The sequence below is a fragment of the Phacochoerus africanus genome, chromosome 3 (assembly GCF_016906955.1).
Source record: "Phacochoerus africanus isolate WHEZ1 chromosome 3, ROS_Pafr_v1, whole genome shotgun sequence".
Lineage (NCBI taxonomy): Eukaryota > Metazoa > Chordata > Mammalia > Artiodactyla > Suidae > Phacochoerus > Phacochoerus africanus.
The window spans coordinates 45,665,259-45,689,844 of NC_062546.1; the positions used below are offsets into that span (position 1 = coordinate 45,665,259).

General features: G+C 39.1%; 1 protein-coding gene across 2 annotated transcripts in view; it reads right to left on the reverse strand.

The window, feature by feature from the left end:
- The window catches only part of PLCB1 (phospholipase C beta 1), a 731,149-nt gene that overhangs the window by 57,308 nt on the left and 649,255 nt on the right, over positions 1–24,586 (reverse strand). The window contains exon 32 of one of the 2 annotated variants that reach the window (XM_047771692.1): positions 20,153–20,270. The exons of the other annotated variant lie outside the window; for it this stretch is intronic. Coding sequence (XP_047627648.1) covers positions 20,172–20,270 — 99 coding nt within the window. The 3' untranslated portion in view covers positions 20,153–20,171. The remainder of the gene's footprint in view (positions 1–20,152; positions 20,271–24,586) is intronic. 2 annotated transcript variants of the gene reach the window in all.

Below are 24,586 nucleotides of genomic sequence, written 5' to 3' on the forward strand. Positions count from 1 at the left end.
ACATCTCAGAAGGAACAGCAGTTTCGATTTTTGTTTGTTTATTATTCCCACAGTTAAAAAAACATTTTACCATGTTTATATCCCTAAGCAATACACTGACCTGCTTTGCGGGCTTTTAAACTCACAGATGTGGAATCACGCCATATGTATTTTCCTGTCACTTGTTTTTTCACTAAATACTGTGGTGCTGACATTTATCTAGGTCATTGCCTGCAGCTCGAAATCATATTTAGTTGCTGTGTGTTGTGGGTTTTTTTTTTTTTTGGAGGTATGTATTAAAATTTCTTCATTCGACTCGAAGTATAGTGATTTCCAGTGTTTTGCTGATATTTCTATGAATCTTGCCCAACTCTCCAGATGCATATATGTGAGAACTTCCCTAGGGTGTTTCCACCTTGGCAGGGATTTTCTGGGAATGCATGTCTTTAACATTCCGAGATCCTGCCAAGTTGTTTTTCAGTATGTCTGTACTAATTTACACTCCTACCAGCAGTTTACAGTTGTTCTGGATGTGCCATATCCTTCCAAATTACTTGACATCATCAGACTTAAAACTTGCCAATCTGATGGTGTACAGCAATATAACATTATGGCTTAAATTTGCATTTCCCTGATTACTAATGATATTGAGTCTATTTATAGGTTATTGACTATTTGTGCTTCTCCATATAAGAAGCACTTGAGTTCTTACACTTCTATAGCCTTTTCCTTTTTTAATGGAAATTATATTTTTATATTTTTGGATTTTTGAAGTAAAATTGACAGACTTTTAAAAATAGTAATTATAGTTAAATTTTATCATTTATTTTTGAAACATAATTGGCATACTTTTTCTTAATCTGTAGGAATTTTATTTTATTATCTTTTTTTGTGGCTGCACCCATGGCATATGTAAGTTCCCAGGCCAGTGAGTGAATCCGAGCCACAGCTGCAACCTAGGCTGTAGCTGTGGCTATGCCAGATCCTTTTAACCTACTGCAATGGGCCAGGGGTTGAACCTGCGCCTCTGCAGCAACCTGAGCCTCGGCAGTTGGATTCTTAACTCACTGTACCATGGTAGGAACTTCAATCTGTAGGAATTTTATATATCTATGGATATGAATTTTTATGAGTTGTATGTGTGGCAGTTATGTCTTTTCATTTTCTTTAGAGAGTCTTCTGATGAACAAAATATCTTTTAACGTAGACCAAATTATCAGAGTTTCCTTTTATGTTTTCTTTTTTATATCAGTAAAGAAATCTTTCTCTTTCCCAAATTCACAAAATCACTCTATTCTCTTCTAAAGATATATAGTTTCAAGCCTTTTTTTTTTTATTTCACATTCAAGCTTTGAAACCATTTGGACTTGATTTTTGAGTATGTTGTGAGGTATCTATCCAAATCTGTTTTTTTCCATATCAATAACCAATAATCCTGACAGTATTTATCAAAAAACCTGAGTTTCTCCAGTGATTTCCAGTGCCAACTTATCATTTCATGTTCCTCTCATCTCTGTGTATTTGAATATGTACCATCTATTTTACCAATGTTCAAATTGCTAATAATCCACCAATATTTTATTACTATATTTTCATAATGATTCTTGATGTGTGATATCTTTATACTCTGTTCTGCTTTGGGAGTGTCTCAATTTCTGAACCTTTGCTTCTCCATGTAAATTTTGAAATCAGCTTATCATATTCTACAGATATTGAGGGGATATTTTTGGCACTGCATTTAATCTATAGCTCAAGTTTAGGAGAACTCATTTTGTGCTATTGATTGTTCTAATTCATTAGCATATTATAACAGATATTCTTTGATGTTTTCCAGTAAAGTATTATATATTTTTCCATAAGCTCAATATGTGTTGAGAAAGCTATTGCTGAATATAGCACATCTGCTATAATACTGTAAATTTTAATGTTATGCTAGTTGCTACTACTTATTTATAGATAGGCAACCGACTTTTGTAAATTGATTTCATATTCAGTAAGTCTGTGAACTCTTATTAATTAAAGTAATTTATCTTGAAATCATCTTAAATAGAGATTCATAGCATTTGTAAATTGTATTTTTCTTTACTTAATATCTAAATGTTATGCCATTTTTTCTTTTTCTTGGATAAAAGGGAATCACAGTGGTCATCTTTGTCTAATAGGAATATTTTAATTATGAAGTTTCTTTGGATTTGCTTTTGTTTTATTGTACGCACACATATACATATGTACATATAAACATTAGAAAAGTTTCTAATTGTGTTGTCTTGTCCAAAACTTGTATACTTTGATGATATTTTTGGAAAAGTCTGCTTGAAGTACTGCTTACTGAATAAGTATGAATATTTTCTACTAGAGAAGTAGATTCAATCTTGTCAATATTTTGCTTTATTCATTGTAGGAGTACATTATGATGTACACATAATGTTAAAATTGTTATATTCTGTTTGAGAACTGAACATTTTATCATTACATAGCCTTAGCTCCCTTCCTTTCTGCCTTAAAATCTATTTAATTTGATATGAACATAGCTAAAGCCGATTTCGTTTGGTTAGTGTTTGTGCAGTGTCTTTTTTCTTTTCCTTTCCTAACCCTTATTCTTCAGCCATGTTCTTACTTTGTATCTTCAATCTTTGATATTTGTAAATGGAACATTCTAACATATGTCGTATACATTTAATTCCTCTGATGAGCATTAGGAAATTCCTTCACTGATTTCTGTTAGTGAAGGTCTACTTGTAGCAAACACTCAGCTCTTCCTGCCATACTCTCCCCCCACCATCTCCAGTCATCCTGAGCTGAGCTAAAAATGCCTTTATTGCTCTCACTCTAAAGTGATAGTTTCCCTGGGTCTAGACTGACAAATATTTTTTATCAGCACCTTGATGATATTATTCCACTGTCTTTTTGGCTCCATTGTCACTTCCAAGAAGTCACTAATCCATTTACTTGTCATTTCTCTACAAATAATTTCTCTTGAGTTGTTTTTATTTACTTTTTCTTTGGTTTTCCGAAAATTCAATATGGTATATCTAGACACAGAATTGTTTAGAATGTATCTTGCTTAGGATTTCTGAATCTTGGAGTTTATGACTTTCATCAGTTCTAAAACATAACTTCTTCAAATATTTCACTGTCTTCATTTTTGCTCACCTCATCTTCTCACTCTGTCCTTCCTGCCTCTTATTCTATCATATTTTTCATCTATTTGGCACTCTGTTATATTCTGGATAATATTATATACCTCCTTTTAAATTTACTATTTCTCTATTGCTGGAGTGATGCATTGAAGTATTTATTCCTTCGTAGAAAATCAATTTGTTTTCAAACATACACCACTTTTTTTAGTCAGTTGATCTTTACTCGTATTATCAGTCTTTAAAGCACTTGTTTAGGAGTTCCTGCCATGGTGCAGTGGGTTAAGAATCTGACTTCAGTTGTTCAGGTTGCTGTGGAAGCATGGATTTGATCCCTGGCCCAATGCAGTGGATTAAAGGAGCTGGCATTGTTGCAGCTGTGGTATAGGTCACAGCTGTGGCTTGGATGCAATCCCTGGCCAAGGAACTTTTCATAAGCTGTGGGTGCAGCCATAAAAGATTAAAAAAAGAATTTTAAAAAGTACTTGTTTAACATTCATTTTCTCATAATTCCAAAATATTAAGTTTTTTATAGGGTTCATTTTACTCATCTTTTGTTTCTGCTGGTTCTCAGCCATGTACTTTCACTGTAATTGCTTTGATGGACTGGCATTTCTTGGAACTTTAAATGTGGTAATAGCTTAAGGTCTGATCTGAAGATAGACTCCTTTATAGACAAACTGATTAACCATGCTAGGAGACCAGAGGATTTCCAGGATGAGACAGATTTGCTTTACATTCTGAGTTTGTCAGGTAGTGTGAATTGAATTCAGGCTTCAAGCCCACATGAGGGAGAGCTTATATTCACGAATTCTCAAGAAGAATTTTTTCTTCCTCTATTCAACACCTAGTTTTGAGACAAGCAATGTTTCTTTGCAGTTCTTTGAGATCATGGGTTTATGTTTGTATTCATGCCTAGCTGGAGGCTATTTGGCCCTTTGTGGCCCCAGGTTTACGTAGTGGGTCTCTTATTAGACTCCTCACTTTGGTTTCATTTTCTGTCTTCCCACTACCCACACACCATGAAAAATCTAAGCTCAGTGTCAACTTGGAGGCTACTTTCAAGGTGAAAGACAGTTTTACTACTCTGTCTACTTTTCTGGGTACCTGCTGTCACTTGGAACTTGTCCTTTGAGCAGTTCCTAATTGCTTTTCCAACCATTGATTCATTTAAACATATTTTTAAAATTACACAGAATTTTATTGGAAATTCAGGTCTCTCCAGCTTGCATTTTGAAGTTTTCACATCTTGTATCATATCAGCAACAGATGTAGGTTTTTATATAGCTGAGGGAACTAGATGATTTCAGGATTGCTTCAGAATCCTGTAATTCTACTAAAAGCCAATCAAATTTGAAGGCCTCATTACGTGAAATGCAATGACATTCAGGAACCATAATGGCTTCTTTTAGCCGAAATCGGCTTTTTTCAAACTAGAAGTTGAAAGAAAGAAGGCTCTTGAAAGAAGTGGATCCAGATGAACAGCTAGAGAAAAGCTTAAGATTTCAAACAATCTTCCATTTAAAATTAACTTTTAGCAGTAATAGAGTCTTTACATTAAACTTCAGAATATTTTGATCCCTCAGATAATATATAGATACGTTGTTTTGAGAAACACATACAAACACAAAACATGGAGAGCTGTACAGCACTCTTTGACCACCTGTCCAATCCAAGCCCCTTCCTCAAATTAGCCATAGTTTAAAAATTTAGTGTGTAACTGTCCAGAACTTCTCTATTTATTCTTCATATTCAAAGCTATGCACATACACAGAGAGAAACATAGAGTTGTGTTTTGCATTTTAGAAAAATACATAGGTGTTATGGTGTTTTGCATGTCTGAACATGTTTTTGTGTTCTACTCTCTCATAATAGTCCAGATATACAATCTCCATTAAACCATTTGATGGAGACTTTTCTTCATGCCCTTCAAACTTCTAAATTTTCTGAAGAGAAGCCTGATCCCATTCTGTCTTTCAACCCCTCTCTGATCTCATTGTGACCTCTAGTTTTCTTTCTAGAAACATAAGTCTCTTTTTGTTTTTGGTGTCCAAAACCTCCCAGCTTTGGGATTTCATGTGGATTTTTTTTCTTTCTCGTTGCTGAGCAATTGGTTTAGTTTCAGTCTAGTAAATAATGTCCTTCAGTTGTAAAAAAGTTTATCACATTTCTTTGATAATTTGCTTTCCTCAGTTTTCTTTCTGGCACCCTTCTCAGTTGGGATCCTTTGCTCTGGACATTTAATCCCCCCCGCCTTTTTTTTCCCTGCAAAATCAGTTACCTACCTTCCATTTGACTGCTATCGTCTATCTTCCAGTTGTATATTGTTTTTCTAAATACTGTTATCTCCTCTTTTGTATTCTTCGACTCTCTTTTTTACTATCATTTTATGAGAAACCACTTATATATCACTAGGAATCTGTCCCACAGAAATACTCAAGAAGCCTTAAGAATATCTACAGATAGTTTACATAAATATATGTTTAAATATGTGTTCCATATTTCATGTTTTCTGTTGTTTTATTTTATACATAATTATATACACACACATACACACAAGAAAAATTATTGCTGCTAAGAAATATGTTTCTGTTCTTTCTTTTTTTTTGTTTTTATGGGCGCATCTGCATATGGAAGTTTCCATAGAAGGAATTCCTAGAAGAAAATTTATGACCTTTAATATTTAAATTGCATCCAGTGACTAATAAGATTATTTTTTCTTACAGAAATTTTCAATAGTCTTATAATCAGCAGATAATTTTTTTTTCTTTTTAGGGCCACACCCTGTGGCATATGAAAGTTCCCAGGCCAAGGGGTCGAATCAGAGCCACAGCTGGTGGCCTAGCCACAACCACAGCCACGCCTTATCCTAAGCGCATCTGTGACCTATGCCTCAGCTTGCAGCAACGCTGGATCAAAACTGCTTGCATCTCTCATTGTCTATGTAATTTTCTACAATTCTCTAATTTAGGCTCTTCAGGGTTAGCAAGAGCTCTTTTATTCCACCTATGGATGATTATAAATTTAATTTGCCCATAGCCCATCAACACTTTTCGTGAGAATAATGAGAACAGCAGAGCATGGCACCAGGGTCTGAACTCAAGATGTTGTCAGACCAGTGGAAAAATCCTCTGTTAAGTCAGGGCAGATAAACCAATCAGGGGAAATGCCATTCCTGGAGACTGCAAGCAAACCCCTCAAGGTTATGTAATCAATTTTTCAATTACTGTGCTTCCCTTCCCCTTTAATTGTGTATAAATTAATAGCAGCTGAAAAAGAATAAAGAAAGGAACACAGAGGAAAGAAGACTGGAACAAACAATGCAATAGAGCAGAAATTGCATTTCTCTGACATCTGCACAGCAGAGAAGGGAAGCATGTGATCTGAAATCAAAGGAGACTGGGTTTTTAAAAATAATGGACATTGTACCTGGGTAGCTAGTGGAGAGATAGCTGGGCAGCAAGACCTAACGAGGTGTGCTCGTCTGGGAATGTGTTTGCTGGTGTCACAGAAGAAGGATGTGTGTAATAACATTTATATGTGTTTTGAAAAAAATCCAAGGATTCACCAATTTGAGAGGGAATGCACATGGTGCAAAACTTAAAATGGACAAGAGGCTATTTAGAGGCACTCATACCCGTCCTGCATTCTTGGACAATTTTACTGAAAATAAGCTCTTAAGTACCAACCCAGTTTTCTTTATATTAGACCTATGTACCAAACATAAGTATGATTACCCAGGTTACCAAAGGGGAAAGGTGGCAGAGAGGGATGGTTTGAGAGTCTGGAATTGGCATACACACACTACTGTATGTGGAATGAATGGTCAATGCAGACCTGCTGTCTAGCACAGGGAACTCTGCCCAACATTCTGTGATAACCTATACAGGAAAAGAATCTGAAAAAGCATGGTATGTGCAAATGTACAACTGAATCAGTTTGTTGTACAACAGAAATTAACACAACATTGCAAATCAACTGTACTTCAATAAAACGTTTAAAAATAGAAAATATGTGTACATACGTATATACATGCAAATATGTATCATGGATGGATAGACTGATGGACAGATGGAGGGATTAAGTGCTGCTTTCAAAGCCACTGCCCTCCAGTTTCAAGAAATAAATATTAAAAAGAAAACCTATTTTCCATTTTACTCTTTGACAAGTGAATATTATTATAATTCCAAGATTAAACATCTAGGTGATAAAAATGGTTCTAAATATACAGTCTGTAGGATTTCCAATTAAATTACCTTGAATCTTTAGCCAGACTGTTCCTACAGGCCAGAATCCTGATAAAACAATGGTAGAAATGTGATACCATTGATGACTAGGCAGGCTTTCCTCTTCATCTTGGTTTCTTGTAAAATCTCACATGAAAGCTTTTTCACATTTTCGTTTGTCAGTAGGATTTCAATATGGAGGAGGAATTGTAGAAATATAAATGATCATGAGAAAACTCTGGCCAACACACCAAACAACATATTTAGGCACAAAGCTTTACAGAAAAGGAAAGGATTATTTCTGAAAGCCCCAGCTGAGCCCTGGTTCTGGGAGTCAGGTCAGCACAGAGAGTAAACTGGCAGGACACAGAGAAACCTCCCCTGGCTCTACGCTCTTGAAGGGACATGCATTCACCTGTGGATACAGCTATAGGATAAACCCACTGAAATAACACCAAAGAAACAGCTGTCAAGAGCCAGTCCAATGAATTTATCTATTAAGAATAGTTTATTTTCGAGCTTCTTTTAACAGAATCCTGGTAAAACAATGACAGAGCTTCTCTTAACAGAAGCTCTAAAATAACATATTTATTCTGAAACAGACATAAATAAAAAAATTAATAAATATTCTGAAACAGACATTGAAAATTTTTTTTCCTGGAACTGGGCAAAATTTTCAGCCATGCCACAGCAAACATTTCTTCTAAGCAATGAGCCCTGCCTCAAATCTAAAAATGTGGATTTAAAAGCTTTGACTAAAAACCTTGCCAAAGCTTTTGACCAGAGTTCAATCTAGTCGAGTAAATGATAAGAGAAAACAGGGAGAGGCTGGTTCTACCTCGTCCAGTGTGCCTTTTGTTGCCGTGTGACCCAATCATCACAAAACTGTTTCTTATTCATCTCATTACAAACATTTCTCTGTCGCAGCAGGTGATGGGTCAGGAGAGGACACGGTGTCCAGAAAACGTACAATCAGGTTAGAAAACTTCCAGGCAACCCATTCCTTTTCAATGGGCTCTGAATGGCTGGCACTGCCCACCACAGTCTTCGAGCTGCCTGCTAGTGAAATGGCTGTCATTCCCCCACTCACTTTTCCTGGAGGTGTAGCAGCTGCTCTTCCAATGACAGCGAGGGAAGTTGTCCTAGCCTTCCTATCCATCAAAGGAAATAGACAATTTCCTTAGGAGTTGCTTCAAAATTCCAACTCCCCATAGAACAGGTCTTAGAAGTTTCTTGCATCAATCTGTCTTGTTGGGGAAAGTTCAGTTTTTCAAAAATGTCCTTCTCATTTTTAGCTCCCCAAGATGATGGCTAAGTCTATAGAGAACTCTGTGTCTTCACAGTGGGAGAAGGGAAGGTGGCGGGATCAAACCTACCATGCTTCCCTTTATATCCCCACAGGACTCTGCAGTGAAGTGGTTGTTCTAGATTTCTCCATAGACTAATTGGCTACTGGCCATTTGGGGTGATTGACTGGTAGCCACTGCTTGAGTCCACGATATGGGTCAACCGACCTGAGGGAACCCCCTTTCTCTTATTCTTAGATTTCCACCGGCCCACTCAGCACCACCACTGCCCAACACTGGGGCACTCAGGAACTTTTCTGTCCCTTCTAAGGCACACAAGATATAGGAGCAATGAGCGCTGTCTAGAACCTTCCAGATTTCTGCCCAGAGAGTAGAAATCAGAGAGGTGCCTATGAATGTCACTTCCTGCTTTATCCTCTCTTCCTTTCTTTTTCCCACAGTACCTAGGGTTGGAAAAAGCAGGTTTTCCCCTTCCTCTAAGTCACGTCCTGAGCCCTGGGGTGGGTGTTCAGTAAGATGCTAGCCCATCTGGCCTGGAGTTAAAAGAAGCTAAAGGAATTTGGAAAAACCCCTTACTGTCTTGAAATCTCTCTTTTTCAAGATTTCTTCCCTGCTCATGAGGGTCTTCTCCCTAAAGGAGTCCAGCCCTGCCTTTCCTTTCCTGCAGCCATGATTGGTCAGAGCAGGGCAGTGGGGCTGGGGGAGAGTGGATTGTGGGGGGTGGGGAGAGAAGGAGGTAGCTTAAAAGGAAAAGGACATATATCAGCTTGTTATGTGCAAAATAATTTCACTGCTACACAAGGCAGAGTGAATTTTAATTACAGAATGGGACATGTGGCCATCTCTTAATCTTATAGATGCTTTAGTGCACCAGCCATGAAGGTTTTGTGCCCTTCAGGACCAGCTCTTAAGATCACAATGTAAGTTCTGTTATAATAGTACTTATACTGTGTAAGCACTGTTGTCAATGTACTACTAAATGGCAAGAGAAAACAAGCTAATGTTTATTTTTAAAATTTTTTTAAATGTTCACAATTTTTAATATAAATAAATAAATTAATTAATTTTTCTTTTAGGGCCCCACCTGTGGCATATGGAAGTTCCCAGGCTAGGGATCGAATTGGAGCTGCATTTACTGGTCTTTGCCACAGCCACAGCAATGCAGGATCCCAGCTGCGTATATGACCTATGCCACAACCAGTGGCAACGCTGGATCCTTAACCCACTGACTGAGGCCAGGGATTGCGCCTGCATTCTCATGGATGCTAGGTGGGTTCTTAACCCACCGAACCACAACAGGAACTCCCAAGCTAATGTTTAAACGGTGTGTAGGGAAGCCGTTTACTGCTCTTGACAGTTCTGGAGAGTCGATGCTGTCCACGTATTAAGACACTGTTCTTCCGCTGAATATTGATTTATCAGCAGAAAACACAATCCTGCCAACCACTAAGTGGGTGAAACCTCTTTTTCCCTGGCAATCATTATATTTAGTAATCTGATGATAAATTAGACTGGACCCTAGGTTAGAAGGGCTCGTTCATCTCTTTTCAAATGGGTTTTCCCCTAATTCCCGACATGCCCTCCGACCATGCCAGATTTCTGCTTCCATTCAAGCCTGGGCTTCAGGAAGAGTAGGAGACAAGCTGTCCCCTATTCCCTTGCCTCCTGCTCTCCCCACTCCTGTCTCGCTCCACTCCCATCTTTACCGTGACCCCTCTGTAATAGCAAGGGCACAAAAGCCAAAGGATACCTTTCTGTACCATTCAGTCATGTAGACGCTATGGACCATTCCCTTCACACTGATGTCTTTTTTTCCTCTCTTAGTTTCTCTGAAATCCCAGGTTTTCCTCCCAACTCACAGGTGGTACCTTTTCTGTCTCTTTCAGGTTTTGTCTCCTCCATCAGACGTCTTACAATGAAGACTTATTTGGAACTAAGTCCTGGGATCCTCTTTTCCCTCTCTGCCATGGATTTTATCCATCTGAAGCTGAAACTCAAGCTAGACTCATGATTCTCAAATTTCTGTGCAAGTAAGTTACACCTGGAGGAAGGATGGAAACTTCAAGTTACTTCTTATTTTTTTTTTGTCTTTTTAGGGCCGCACCTGCAGCATATGGAGCTTCCCAGGCTAGGGGTCGAATCTGAGCTATAGCCGCCTCCAGCCTATGCCAGAGCCACAGCAACTGGGGATCCGAGCCGGGTCTGCAACATACACCACAGCTCATGGCCACGCCAGATCCTTAACCCACTGAACAAGGCCTGGGATGGAACCCGAAACCTCAAGGTTCCTAGTCGGATTCGTTAACCACTGTGCCATGATGGAAACTCCAAGTTACTTCATTTTTTCTGATTGAATGTCTTATATAATCACCCTCTTAACAGCCTCATGCAAGATGCTGATGATAAAAGAAATCATAAAAGAACACGGCTTTGTTCAGAAAGCAAGAGGTACTGGTGTCAATTTGAAGTGAGACCTGAGCAGGAACTGACAACTGGCCCCTCCTTTGCTCTGTGCTCTGTGACCTTCATCAAGTCACTTTCACCTCCTGGGCCTCAGAGGCGAGAGACCCTGGTTGTGACTTCATTGCAGTTTTAACAAAAGACTGAATGAGAATTGTGCCAAATGGCACTTCATTTTCAAAGTCTGAGCCACTTATTGTTTAGAATAAAAGGGCAACCTTAGAGAGAAATGTTTCCTATAGAAAATAAAACTTCATCTGAAAACTGCTTTATTTACCCCAGCAGGTTTCTATTCTATTTCATTTATTGTTACTTAAAACTGTTAGTGGAGAAAAAAATGGCCTCTTGAAAACAAATGAGGCAAGTGTTAGTTTACCATTGGGTCTGGGGTAGTATTAGCAGTGGAAGGGATATTTTGTTACAGCTGAGGCAATTTTTGAGTGGAAGACATTGCTGAATGGATTAGAAAAATACAGTCTGTATTAGATTTATGTTTCAGGGGACTTTTCTATTGCCCCCCAAATATTTTATATCTGTAGGGCCTGAAGTTCATAGGTCGGCAATGCAACACTGACTCTTTCTAGTGGAAGAGACATGAAAAAAAAAAAAAAGATCTTAAAAAAATAATTATTTTTCAGTAGAAAGTTTTGTTTACAAATGATGGATAATAATGTTTTCTACTATGGTAAGTTGCAAAAGAAACTCTGAATAATTCTGGGAAAAACCTATTCCAAAAAAAAGTAAGGTTTGTACAGTGGTGTGCTGGTTAATGTTTAATAGGTGGTTGTCTGAGGAAAAAAAAGAGCCTGATTTGTAATGTTTGTGAATTCCATGGTGTGAATATACCCACTGTAGCCATTTTCGAGTTACCAAAGTGATGATGCTGACCAGAGTTGGAAGCAGTGTGTGGTGGTACTAATCCATTTGTGTGACCTCGCAGACTCCACAGATGTCACTTACCTCCAGAGCATAGACACTAGGGAAATGTCTTTACTAATTAGCAGTGGTGATTTTGGGACATTTGTTACCTTTCTTTTTTAATATAATTTGTTTAATTGTGAATTTACATAGTTTACTTTTTAACAGTGTCTGTGTTTAAGAACCAGACCACAGGGAGTTCCTGTTGTGGCTCAGTGGTAACAAACCCAACTAGTATCCATGAGGACACAGGTTTGATTCCCTGGCCTCACTCAGCGGGTTAAGTATCTGGTGTTCCTGTGAACTGTGTTGCAGATGTGGCTTGGATCCTGCATTGCTGTGGCTGTGATGTAGGCCTATAGCTGCAGCTCTCATTTGACCTCTAGCCTAGGAACTACCATATGCCTCAGGTATGGCCCTAAAATGCAAAAGAAAAAAAAAAAACAAAAAAAAAACAGACCACAGAATCCTTGGGAAATTTAAAAATGAGTTCCCTGTGAGCTAGTCTGACCAGCTCCATCACCAATTGTTTGTCCTTAGGGAAGAGAGGAAAATTAACATTAATATTTGCTTAAGCAATATTTAATTACATTTGGGTTCTGAGAGGTGGACGCTTTGTTTTAGATTTTTTTTTTTTTACTTGTTCATTTTCTGTGTTATCTGTTAATAGGCAAATAAAAATGGATAAAAAATCATTAGATGTTAGATCAGTAGGTGATCATTTTCCATAAATCTGTATGAGCTGAGTGTGGGGCATAGATCTCCTTTTCTCAGGAAAAAAAAATAGAGAAAAAGATATTTGTTTATTGAATGACATGTTTTATGAACTGAATTGTGTCCCCTCAAAATTCACAAGTTGACACCCCAAAGTGACTGTGGAGATGGAGTCTTTAAGGAAGTAACAAAGGTTAAATGAGGTCATAAGGGTGGGGCCCTAATCTGACAGAACTGGTGTACTTATAAGAAGAGGAAGAGAAAGCAGAGGTCACTCTTTCTCTCCCTCACTCTCTCCCTCCCCCTTCTGTGCAAGAATGCAGGTCAAAAGTCACATAAGGACACAGCCAGGAGGCAGCATCTGCACGGGTGAGAGGCCTCGCAGACAGCAACCCTGCTGGCACTTGATCTTGGACTTGAGACTGCAGAACCATGAGAAAACAATTTTCTGTTGTTGTAGACCACCTTGTTGGAGATATTTTGTGATGGCAGCACAAGCTAACTAACACAGCATGTGAATTACAAAATTACATGCAATTCCACAGCAGTAACGTGATTCTTATACCTCAGGCATTGTCATAGGTTGTCAGAAAAAAGATCTTCTATTTCATCCTACAGGTCAAGGGTTACCAGTTCTGGGAAGTTTTCCTTGATTTCTCTAAGTAGAATCAGCACTTCCTCCCATGAAAACAGCTCTGTTATGACAATGATCATAGGGCTTTTTCCCAACACAAATCCTTTGTAGAAAGGCAGATTACCTATTAGAAATTCAGATTTATGCAACTAGACATTCTCATACTAAGAGAAGTAAGTCAGAAAGGGAAAGACAAATGCCATATGATATCACTTGTATGTGGAATCTAAAGTATGACACAGATGAACCTGTCTATAGAACAGAAACAGACTCATGGACATGGAAAACAGACTTGTGGTTGCCAAGGGGGAGGGAGAGGGAGTAGGATGGACTGGGATTTGGCTTTAGTAGATGAAAACTATTACACTTAGAATGGATAAGCAATGAGGACCTACTGTACAGAACAGGGAACTATATCCAATCACTTGTGATAGAACATGATAGAAGATAATATGAGAAAAAGAATGTATATAGAGTTAACTGTTGTGGCTCAGTGGTTAATGAACCTGACTAGTACCCATGAGGATGCAGGTTCGATCCCTGATCTCACTCAGTGGGTTAAGGAGTCGGCATTGCCTTGAACTGTGGTGTAGGTCACAGACACAGCATGCATCCTGTGTTGCTGTGGCTGTGGTGTAGGCTGGTAGCAACAGCTCTGATTTGACCCCTAGCCTGGAAACTTCCATATGCTATGGGCATGGCCCTAAAAAAGCAAAAACAAAAGAATGTATAAATATCTATGACTGGGTCACTTTGCTGTATAGCAGAAATGGACAGAAAATTGTAAATCAGCTATATACTTTAAAAAATCAGAAAAACAAGAAATTCAGTTTTAGCATGTCACCTTCCTATGCTGCCCATGAATTAGCCACTAATAGCATGTGGCTATTCACACTTAAATTTAAATAAAATTTAAATATTCAGTTCCTTAGTTGCACTAATTACATTTCAAATACAAAAACAACCACCTGTGGCTAGTGGCGACTGCACTGGACTCTCGGAGGTGGAACATTTCCATCACTTCAGAAAATTCCATTGGACTGGGCTACCCTAGCCTGTAAATAATTGGGGGAGGTGAGACTGCATCTTTTTGCATTATTTTCCCAGCACATTGCCTAGTGCCTGCTATGCAGCAGCATTCAATACATATTAGTTAAACAAATAAAAGAAAAAAAAATTAACACTATTTACCTACTTGTAGCTACTTAATCATTCATGGTTCCTAGAGACCATGGAAATGAACACACATATAAAAGTGTATTTGTATTAGGGGACAAGTAAATGAAAACAGCAATTTTCATTTCCCCTAGGATGATAACACCACTATGCAGCCTTAAGATATAATCATAGAATTTCTCTCTCAGGTGTTCATATAGCAATCTATAGCTGTTAATTCAGAAGCACAATCGATTTTAATTTATTTTTTCTAGGTCATCTGTGCTCCATTGTTCTATAACTGACCCTATGGACTCATTAAATCTTTCAGCATGATATTTATGCAACCCTATTTAATGAGTCCTCTAACACCTTGAATTCTCTGTATCTCATACCTATTATTTTAGTGGCAAACTTCTGAGTTTAATTAACTGTATTCTTCATGCACTGAAGGAGAACATAAAAAGGTCAACCAGTTGGTACACAACTCTCTGCTTGCAGACAGCCTCTTCATTGGCACATTTAAAGATCTTCAAAGAGACACTTAAGGGGGGAGAGGTGAGGGACTGGGAGGGACTGGGAGTTTGTGGTTAGTAGATGCAAACTATTACATTTAGAGTGGATAAACATGTATGTATGTATGTATGACTGGGTCACTTTTCTGTACAACAGAAATTGGCACAGTACTGTAAATCAGTATACTCTAATAGAAAAAAAAAAAAAAGAATGTATAGGCCATAAGGTCCTATCGCATAGCACAGGGAGCTATATCCAATCTTCTGGGATAGACTGTGATGGAAAATAACATATATAAAACAAGAATGTATATATATGTATGACTGGGTCACTTTACCATACAGCAGAAATTGGCAAGACATTGTAAGTTAACTATAATTTTAAAAAGGACACTAAATAATCCTTGGGCATTGTTTTAGGTATTTAGATATTCTACCTCCCAGAAACTTGTTTTTGTTTCTTGCTTAAATATTTCAAAATTTAGCCCAAGGCTATTCTCTCGCTCTAACTCCAGAGCAAGAGGAGAAGAGTGTTATCTGTCACATACTCTGGAGATGTCCTTCCTGTGTTTTAAATGAGACTTAATTACAATCTAAAAGGAGATATTGCTCTTCCAAGACCTTCCTTTGGCTTTCCTGGTAACCTCAGGGATAAATATGAGGGATGAGCAAATATTATTTGAATGAAAAAATGAAATCCATAAAAACAATTCCCTAACAAACAGACCATGGCCACAGCCTGGGGTGGATGCCAACTTCTTTCTCACAGTCCAGTTCACAACTTTTCAAGTGGGAGAAGTACGTGTTAGGGTGCAGTTCTAGAGCTAGGGAAAGAGAAGAATTTAAGAGGGAGTGTGGAGAGAAGAGAGGAAAGGAGATCTCAAAGGAGGCAAACCCATGGGGTCTCTGGGTGACCTCAGCATCAACACATGTGAGCTGTGTGGCCTGTGAGTGGAGATGACGGGAGGGAGGAGGTAAGTCAAGGTTTGGGGGAGGTGAAGGTATCTGCCCTCAATCCTGATGCTTTAAAGGGGGTGCATATGTGTGAGTGTTCAGTGGCTATGGATGGAGTAGTTTGTGTCAAATCCTTTGAACCACTCATGTGGTTCTGCTATGTCTCAGAGTCTCCCCACCCTGCTTGGTAGTGCTTTCTTGCTGGATGTGACATAATCAGAAAATAGCTGCCTCCCTCTCAAGGACAGGCTTTATGCAGGTAAGGTCTGTTTTCACAAGGCTAGAAGTTTTCTAACATCTAGTCCTGGGAGATGTTCTCTAAGACATTTGTTATATACCTGTGATTTTGTGAAACTTGAACATCCTGCCTATGATGTTTAATTCTCCTGTGTTGTGACCAGTTTGAGGGTTAAAACCCTGGCAAGATTTGGTTGTGCTCTTGTGGAGGCAGGGGTGTGCCACCAGCAAATGAAACACACTTTGTTACATGTGATGGATTCTGTCCCTTCCAACCACTTAGGGATCTGTTGCCTCCCACAGAGAGTCTGAGTCCCTCCATCTTACAGATGCATGTACCAAGGCAGACAGCATACCCTTATTACTTGCCTCACGTTTGCAATATAGATAATAATTACTCACTACTTTTCTCACATTTGTATTATATGAAATGTGACAAAGTGACATCACACTCCTGACACCTAGATGACAAAATCATGGCTTCAGATGTTCACCGAGGAAGCTGAAGGACAAAAAACAAGGTTGGGCACTTCTTGTATGACATTAGCCAAGTTCATTAACCTTTTCAAGCTTTAATTTCTTCAATGCCACATGGCAAGTATAAGAAGATAACACATGTGATGTGCTTTGAAGGTGCTTGGCAACATAGTAAGTGCTCAATGAAGCCTAGTTGTTCTTGTTTTTTTATTACTTAAGTATCAGGAAAAAAACCTCTGTAATGTTTTTCGATGGTCTTGGATTACTCTTTATTTTTTAATTAATTAATTTTTTAGGGGCATACCTGCAGCATATGGAGGTTCCCAGGCTAGAGGTTGAATCGGAGCAAAAGCTGCTGGCCTACACCTCAGCCACAGCAACTTGGGATCTGAGCCTTGTCTGCAACCTACACAGCTCACAGCAACACTGGATCCTTAACCCAATGAGTGAGGCTAGGAATTGGACCTTCATCCTCATGAATGCTAGTCAGATTCATTTCCGCTGAGCCATGACAGGAAGGCCTGCTTTTTATTTTTTTTAAACATGAAGGAACTGTGGTTTCTGTTCATTTGTGCTCCCTATAGAAATTGGCATAGCTCAGGATAAAGCAAGCACTTAATAAATACTTGGTATAAATGTATAATTTTCCAATGCTATTTCATTTTGAGAGATTGCTCATTTTTTAATTTTATTATTTATTACTATTTTTTAAATCAGTCATTTTACAGCATTTTATTGGTTCATACATACATACACACTACAAACAAACATCCTTTTTTTTTTTTTTTTAGGCTTGCTCTACAGGAATTTTTATTTATGAAAAAATAGAAGTTACCAGAGTTAAAAGTATGACTAACTTGTCCCACTTTACCTATTAATCTCTAGCTGATGATAAGGAATATATTTTTCACCTGAAGGTCTGCACTGACACATTTAAAGCTGTGAAATTTCAAGTATTTATGTGATGAGTAGTCTTGGAATCCAATTTATAGGAAAAAATCCATTTTTTTCTGGCCAATGTATGACAGCTTTAGGTAGTTACTTTTTATTCATTTATCATGTTTTCAGCTTTAGTCTATCAATGGAGATGTTTAAGGTGAGGAAGGAACATTTGGGGGAATTTTAAACTTGGTACACAATGTACTTTCCACATACTGTTATAAAAGAAGAACTTTTTGTTCTTTTTCAAAAAAACACAAAAGAGTGTAATTATTATTTTTTTCTGTTTTAGCAATGAGACCTATTTTTCCATGGAAAGTGTGAAATTGGTTCATTTTTATGTTGTCTTTTATATGTGAGAAGCTGAAGGGGCCAAACTCTGTGATTAAAGATTTTTTTAATGTCCTAGTATTGTGGGGATATCTGTCTTTTGAAAGTCATTATTTTTGCTAAGCAGGAGGCTCAGTTGACATTCTGAAGGGAACTCAAGGTTGTGAAACAGCCATCCCAAGACTGATAGAGCACGGGGACAAAACGGAACCTTTATATCTCTATTGCATTTTTTGTGAAAGAAACAACCCAAGTCATGTGTCTCTGCTGTCATTTACTTCCTCTGAGAAAATTCAATACTCTACCTGGAGTATTAAATGTTTCACAATAGCTCTCAAAAATACCAGGATGGAAACAGCAAGTGCAACAACGAACAATCTGCTGATGCTTATAATCGATGACTTAAAAGGTAGCCTAAACATTTATAGCGCAAAGAGGAAGACATCCTCAAGGTCTCACTGATGTCTTCCGGGGGGGGGGGGGGGGGGGGGCGTCAATAGTACTCGCCCCTCCCCTGCCCCACCTTTGGATGTGGCTGCAGCACAAGGTCACCACAGGGACAAGGTCATCAATGCTGGGAGGACATGGACAGAATTGACAGCCAGGCTGTGGCTCTCAAATGGCATTGTCTGCCCCACTCTTTCTAGTGTCACAATCAATAGGACAACATAAAAAAGATATCAAAGGGTCAGGCTTTTGATTAGATCCAAAGGCAGCTTAAAGCCTTTCTTTCTATGTGCTCCAGCCAGGAAGAAGGAATGTACTAGATCTCTGCTAAGTCAAATGTCATCCATGGAGATGCGGCAACACAGGCAAGTCCCTGGGAACTGGTCAGCAGTACAGATCTCAGGTCCCACCCAGAGCTCCTGAATCAGAATCTGCATTTGCATAGGATCTCCATGTAATTCCTGGAGGATTCACTCATTCAAAATGAAAAGGAAAATCACTGAGCAAGAGCATAATTGTGGCAACTGATGTACAGAGAATGAGAAAGAACTTACACCTCTTTCCCAGTAAAATTGTTTTCACGAATGCCTCAATGTTTCAAAAGTGTACTGCTTCACAGATCAACCAGTGCCTGAAGACAAAAACATATAAACCTCTAGAACTCTTATTTTCAATACATCAGAATAGGAGTTTTCTTTTTCTTTTTTCTTTTTTTGTCTTTTTGCCATTTCTTGGGCTGCTCCTGCGGCATATGGAAGTTCCCAGGCTAGGGGTCAAATCGGAGCTGTAGCCACTGGCCTACACCACAACCACAGCAACTCGGGATCCGAGCCGCGTCTGCAGCTCACAGCAACGCCGGATCATTAACCCACTGAGCAAGGCCAGGGATCGAACCTGCAACCTCACGGTTCCTACTCAGATTCATTCACCACTGGGTCGCGACGGGAACTCCGGAGTTTTCTTTATAATCACCATAAAGTCTCTTTTCTCCTGAAATGCATACCCATTGGAATGGCTTAAACCAGTTTTCTTTATTAAGAAAGGAATCCAAGAGATTTCATGATGTGTTTCCTCTAATAAGTTAAAGTCCTCTTTAACTTATTTTCAAGCTTCAGTTGGCTCTAGCCAGCAGCTCCTGGCCCAAGTATCCCTACTGGTGAGGTATTTGCAAGAGCTCTTGATTCTGGAAAATCAGGAAAGACTGAGCTACCCCTTTACTCCAAATACTGTGCAGGAGGAATACAATGACTTTTACTGGCATTTTAGAAGGAGGGGTGTAGTAAATTGAATGGACTGTGTCGAGAAGACCCCCTGAGAATTAATTTAATCCCATTGGATTTTAAGGTAATAAGATTGTGGGAAACCAGTATTAGGAGACATAGGAATTTTTTAAATGTTTCAAAAGTGGAAAAGTGTAAGAGAGAAAGATTGAGGTCAAAAGGGAAAGCCAGTTAAGCAAATAGAGAAACAAAAAGAAGAAAGGAGAATAAGACAATATGTAAGGATGGAATTCATGTTAGAAGGGGAGAGAGCAATGATGAAGAAATAAATACCCGAGAAGGTAGGCCCATCACCCACCAGCATGGCCTTGAACTAGGGCAGGAAAGAGATGGGAGTGTAAAGAACAAAGGAGGAGGAACAAAGAAGCAAGTTCACGATGCCTGTAAACCAGATGGCCATGTGCCACCTTCTCTCAAAAGCGACCCCTCCCATCCTGTCCTACCTGGCCGGAAGGACGGTGGTCACCACTTGAGAGCTTGAGGGTTGGGGGGAGTAAAGTTGGGGGAAACAGAGGGATCCTCATGGCAAGTTTCCGACAAGAATGAGGAGGAACCGTCCCCCTGTGTGGGAAAAAAAGGGAGGCTGTCATTTTTGTGACACTTAAATTGATTTCTACGTCACCTGTTGTTTCAAATTATCTGTCTGGGAGCTCTCTTGGAGTGCCTTCTAGAATGGAGATTTAAAACCTCCACCTCCTTTACCTACCTCAACGCTTCCCCTCATAAATGCAATGGAACCGGAAATTGCATTCTCTTTGACTCTTCCCTGCCTTTGTAGGAAGTGGATGTTAATAATGATCGCTACTGCTGCTTTTGAGTTTTTCTCCCCTAAATCCCACTACTGTCAAGAAACCTGAGAAAAGATTGCACTGAGTTACTGACAGCAGTTGAACAGCATGGCCCAAAGATTCTGAGTTAACGGCTGTACTTTTCTCTCCCAAAAAGAAAGAACTATCTTTTCACATACAAAGTTAGTTTTTCTTTTTAGCCCTCATCATGTCCTTCATTCAAAGAATATGCATCAACTATGAGCCAGGCATTGTTCTTGGATGCCTAGACCTCAAGCGCATCCGTGAGCAAAAGAGTCAAAGTCCCTGCCCTCATAGAGCTTACATTCTAATGGGGAGGGACCAACACTGAGAGACACACTTAAGGAAGAAGTAAATGACCAAATGAGAGATTATTAAGGCTATAAAAACCATAAAGTAGAGCAGAATAAAGGGGAGAGGAGATGCCAGGGATGGGAGAGTGGAGGAGAGGGGTTTTAAACTTAAATGAAGTAGTCATAGAAGGCCTCTTTGAGAATACAGATTTGAGCAAAGACTTGAAAGACAGGGGAGAGTTACTCAAGCAGACAATTGGGAAATGAACATTCTGGGCAGAGAAAATAGACCATGCAATATCCCAAGGTAGTTTGACCTGGCTTGCGAGGGCCCAACAAGGAGCCCAGGATGGCCTAAGCAGTGGTCCATGAGGAAACCAAGAGGGACTGCAGCCAAGTGGGGTCAGATCATGTCAGATGCTGTAGACTTTTATTCTGAGAGCTATGGGAACCAGGGAAGGCTCTTGAAAAGGCGAGTGACCTGACTTATGTTCTCAAAGGATGACTGGTTGCCATGTTTGGAACCAATTGTTAGTGGGCACATATGGAAGTAGGAAGACCCTTTAAGGCTACTTAGAAATCCAGGGAAGAGATGGTAGTGGTTTTGGCTAGACAGCTTGAGCTGCAGTTGGCATCTTAACAATTAAAAAGATATCCTAACTGCTTTATAATATTTTTCAAGTCCTAGGGCTGTTTTGATTCCATCTAAAACAAAGACACAGTAAACATTTTAAGAATTGAAATAGTTCATTACGTTATTTCCTGAAACCTAGTGAAATCCTTTCAACCAAAGCAAGAAGACAACATATTTCCTGTTTTCTGTATGTCACCGAAAACATTACATGCTGCTGGCTAGTAACTTAGACATGATTTTTCCATATACTAGCAATAATTAGCTAAATCAAAATATATTTTGATGCCCAAATGGTTAAACATGCTAAGCTTCCCCCAAGTGTATAAAATTGTTTCTGTGTGTGTGTGTGTGTGTGTGTGTGTGTGTGTGTGTGAGAGAGAGAGAGAGAGAGAGAGAGAGAGATGGCCACAGAGAGTATGCGGTAAATAATCCATCCAAACTATCAGAAACATAAACTGTTTACTATTCTATCATAAATATCAGCAAAAGTTAAAACCACTTCTATTGATAAATGTTGAAATATGAAATTATTATTTGAGTCTTGGCTTCATCTACAAATTCAAAGACTTCCTTGTCAAATTCAAAGATTATCCTCAGCAAATGATTATAATAAATGCAGAGGCTTGTGTTAGTTTATTTTTGTTGACAGAAAATATATAGGTAGGACTCTAAGTGGAAGATTTGTTACATTAATTTGGCTTTAGGCATAATACATGGAAAATAGAGCAATGACTCTTGCTCTAAGAAACTGCTCTCCTGTCTTGAAATGAAATTTCTTCAGCATATGCCCTTTTTCTTTTTGGCCACAGCCACAGCATGTTGAAGTTCTCTGGCCAGGGATCAAAATTGAGCCACAGTAGTGACCTTTGCCACAGCAGTCACAATGCCAGATCCTTAACCTCTAGGCCACCAGGGAACTCCCAGGATATGCCCTTTTGCACTGCCCTTTTCTCTAGTCTCCACATACTGCTTCATCAAATATTTCAAAGCACAAGCACATTGCCTTTTTGGATATACTACATGCAAATATTTCTCTTGGTTTGAGTTTGGCATTCTTCCCCTTAAAATGTTGAAGATCATAGTAAAATCAGACAGCAGTTTGCTGAGATTGATTAATTGCTTCCATTTTTTTTTGCTTAAAAAGTTTTTATGGTGTATGTGTTTGACTATTTTTATTATGCTTATTATAGCAAAGTAGAGCTTTAAAAACAAACTAGAGATACATTTGGAACAAAACATCTAATTAGTGTTGACAAAATTCATACAAATTGTGCATGATGAGAGGCATACAGAGTAGAAATAGAAGTAAATCCAAAAGGTTTTGTGGGCCATTCATGATTGTGAACTTCCAGTTTATGGTAGTTTATGGTAGCTGGGCAGATGAAATTCGTGGGATTGATGTCCACCTCATTCTATTCCTGATGCTAAACTTGGTGCTAGCTGGGAAGACTCAACTCCATTAACACACACATTGTCTACTCTAGCAGGTGGTGAGTATTCTCTTTGGATCCCCTCCCCTCCATCCAATACACCAGTCACCATATTCCCATAGTAAAATAAGGACAAAGGAAAGGGAAAGAAAGTTAACGGGGTGGAGAAAAGGGAGAGGGATCACTAGTGTCCACGTGAATCTCAGTGCCAATGCTGTTTAAATCTCAAACTCAGTTTTCTTGCAGGGGTCAACGGATAATAGAAATCCACAAAGAAGCCCAGGGAATGCCCTATAGACCTAAGAAGCAGCCTCCTCTCAGCTCTAGAGGTTTGTTTCCATGTTGGATCACTGTAATCATATAATCTAATTGTAAAGAAAAGGGTTTTGTTTTTTTTTTTTGGATAGGAAAATTACAGATTTAAAAATAGTAGAGTTCCCGTCATGGCTCAGTGGTAACAAACCTGACTAGTATCCACAAGGATGCAGGTTTGGTTCCTGGCCTCATTCAGTGGGTTAAGGATATGGCATTGCTGTGAGCTGTGGTGTATGTCATAGATGTAGCTTAGATCTAGTGTTGCTGTGGCTGTAGTGTAGCTATACCCCTAGCCTGGGAACCTACATATGCAAATGGGTGTGGCCCTAAAAAGACAAAAAGATAATAAATAAATAATAAAAAATAACAGTGTGATGGCTTTTTACTATGCCAACTTGGCTAAGCTGGACATGTGCCAGAGTTCCCTTTCTGTATTTCCCAGTTAGGGTGGATTACAAGGAAGAGTCTCCCAAGAGGTGGAGGATTGATCAGGGAGGCAGCAGCTACTTTGTAACACATGGGCATTCTTGCTGATCTGTTGAGCCATCTTGTTGGGGTCAGGCAGCAACTGGGCCTGTGATCGCTTTCTCTTCTATTTGGGTCTTCCTTTTTTTTTTGTCTTTTTGGGGCTGCACCTGTGGCATATGGAGGTTCCAAGGCTAGGGGTCTAATCGGAGCTACAGATGCTGGCCTACATCACAGCCACAGCAATGCCAGATCCGAGATGTGTCTGCGACCTACACCACAGCTCACGGCAATGCTGGATCCTTAACCCACTGAGTGAGGCCAGGGATTGAACCTGCAACCTCATGGTTCCTAGTCAGATTCATTTCTGCTGCACCACAATGGGACCTCTGGGTCTTCCTTTAGTTGTTCTAACTCCTGGGCCAAGTGTATGTGCCTATGTGTGTGTATTCAGCTCTGTGACAGAACTTCAGCTTCTGAAGATTATCCTAGTTGCCAAGTCCACCCATCCAGACTGCCTGGCTTACAGAGAGATTGCATAACCAGTCCCCACAACTACACAAGCCAATTCCCTGTAACACACATATAATCTCCTATGGATTCTGCTTCTCTAGCTGAACCCCAACTGATACAGATGTTCAAATGATATCCAAAGTGATGCTAAAGGAAACATTTTAGAAACACTATGTGAGAACTTTCTATTTCTGGTACTGGCTGGTTAGGTTATTTGGACCATTATTCTCACTGGAAATAACTAGAAAAAAAAGCTGAATTGGGTAGTAAAATTATGCTCTTTAAAAAAACTAAGAGTCATAAAAGTTTAAAGAATGATCAGGCCCAAACTCCAAGGAACATCAAACCCAGACAGGTAATAAGCAGGGAAACTGCTTTTGTCCAGAGGAGTTTTGCTAATGATGAAAATTCTGAATTC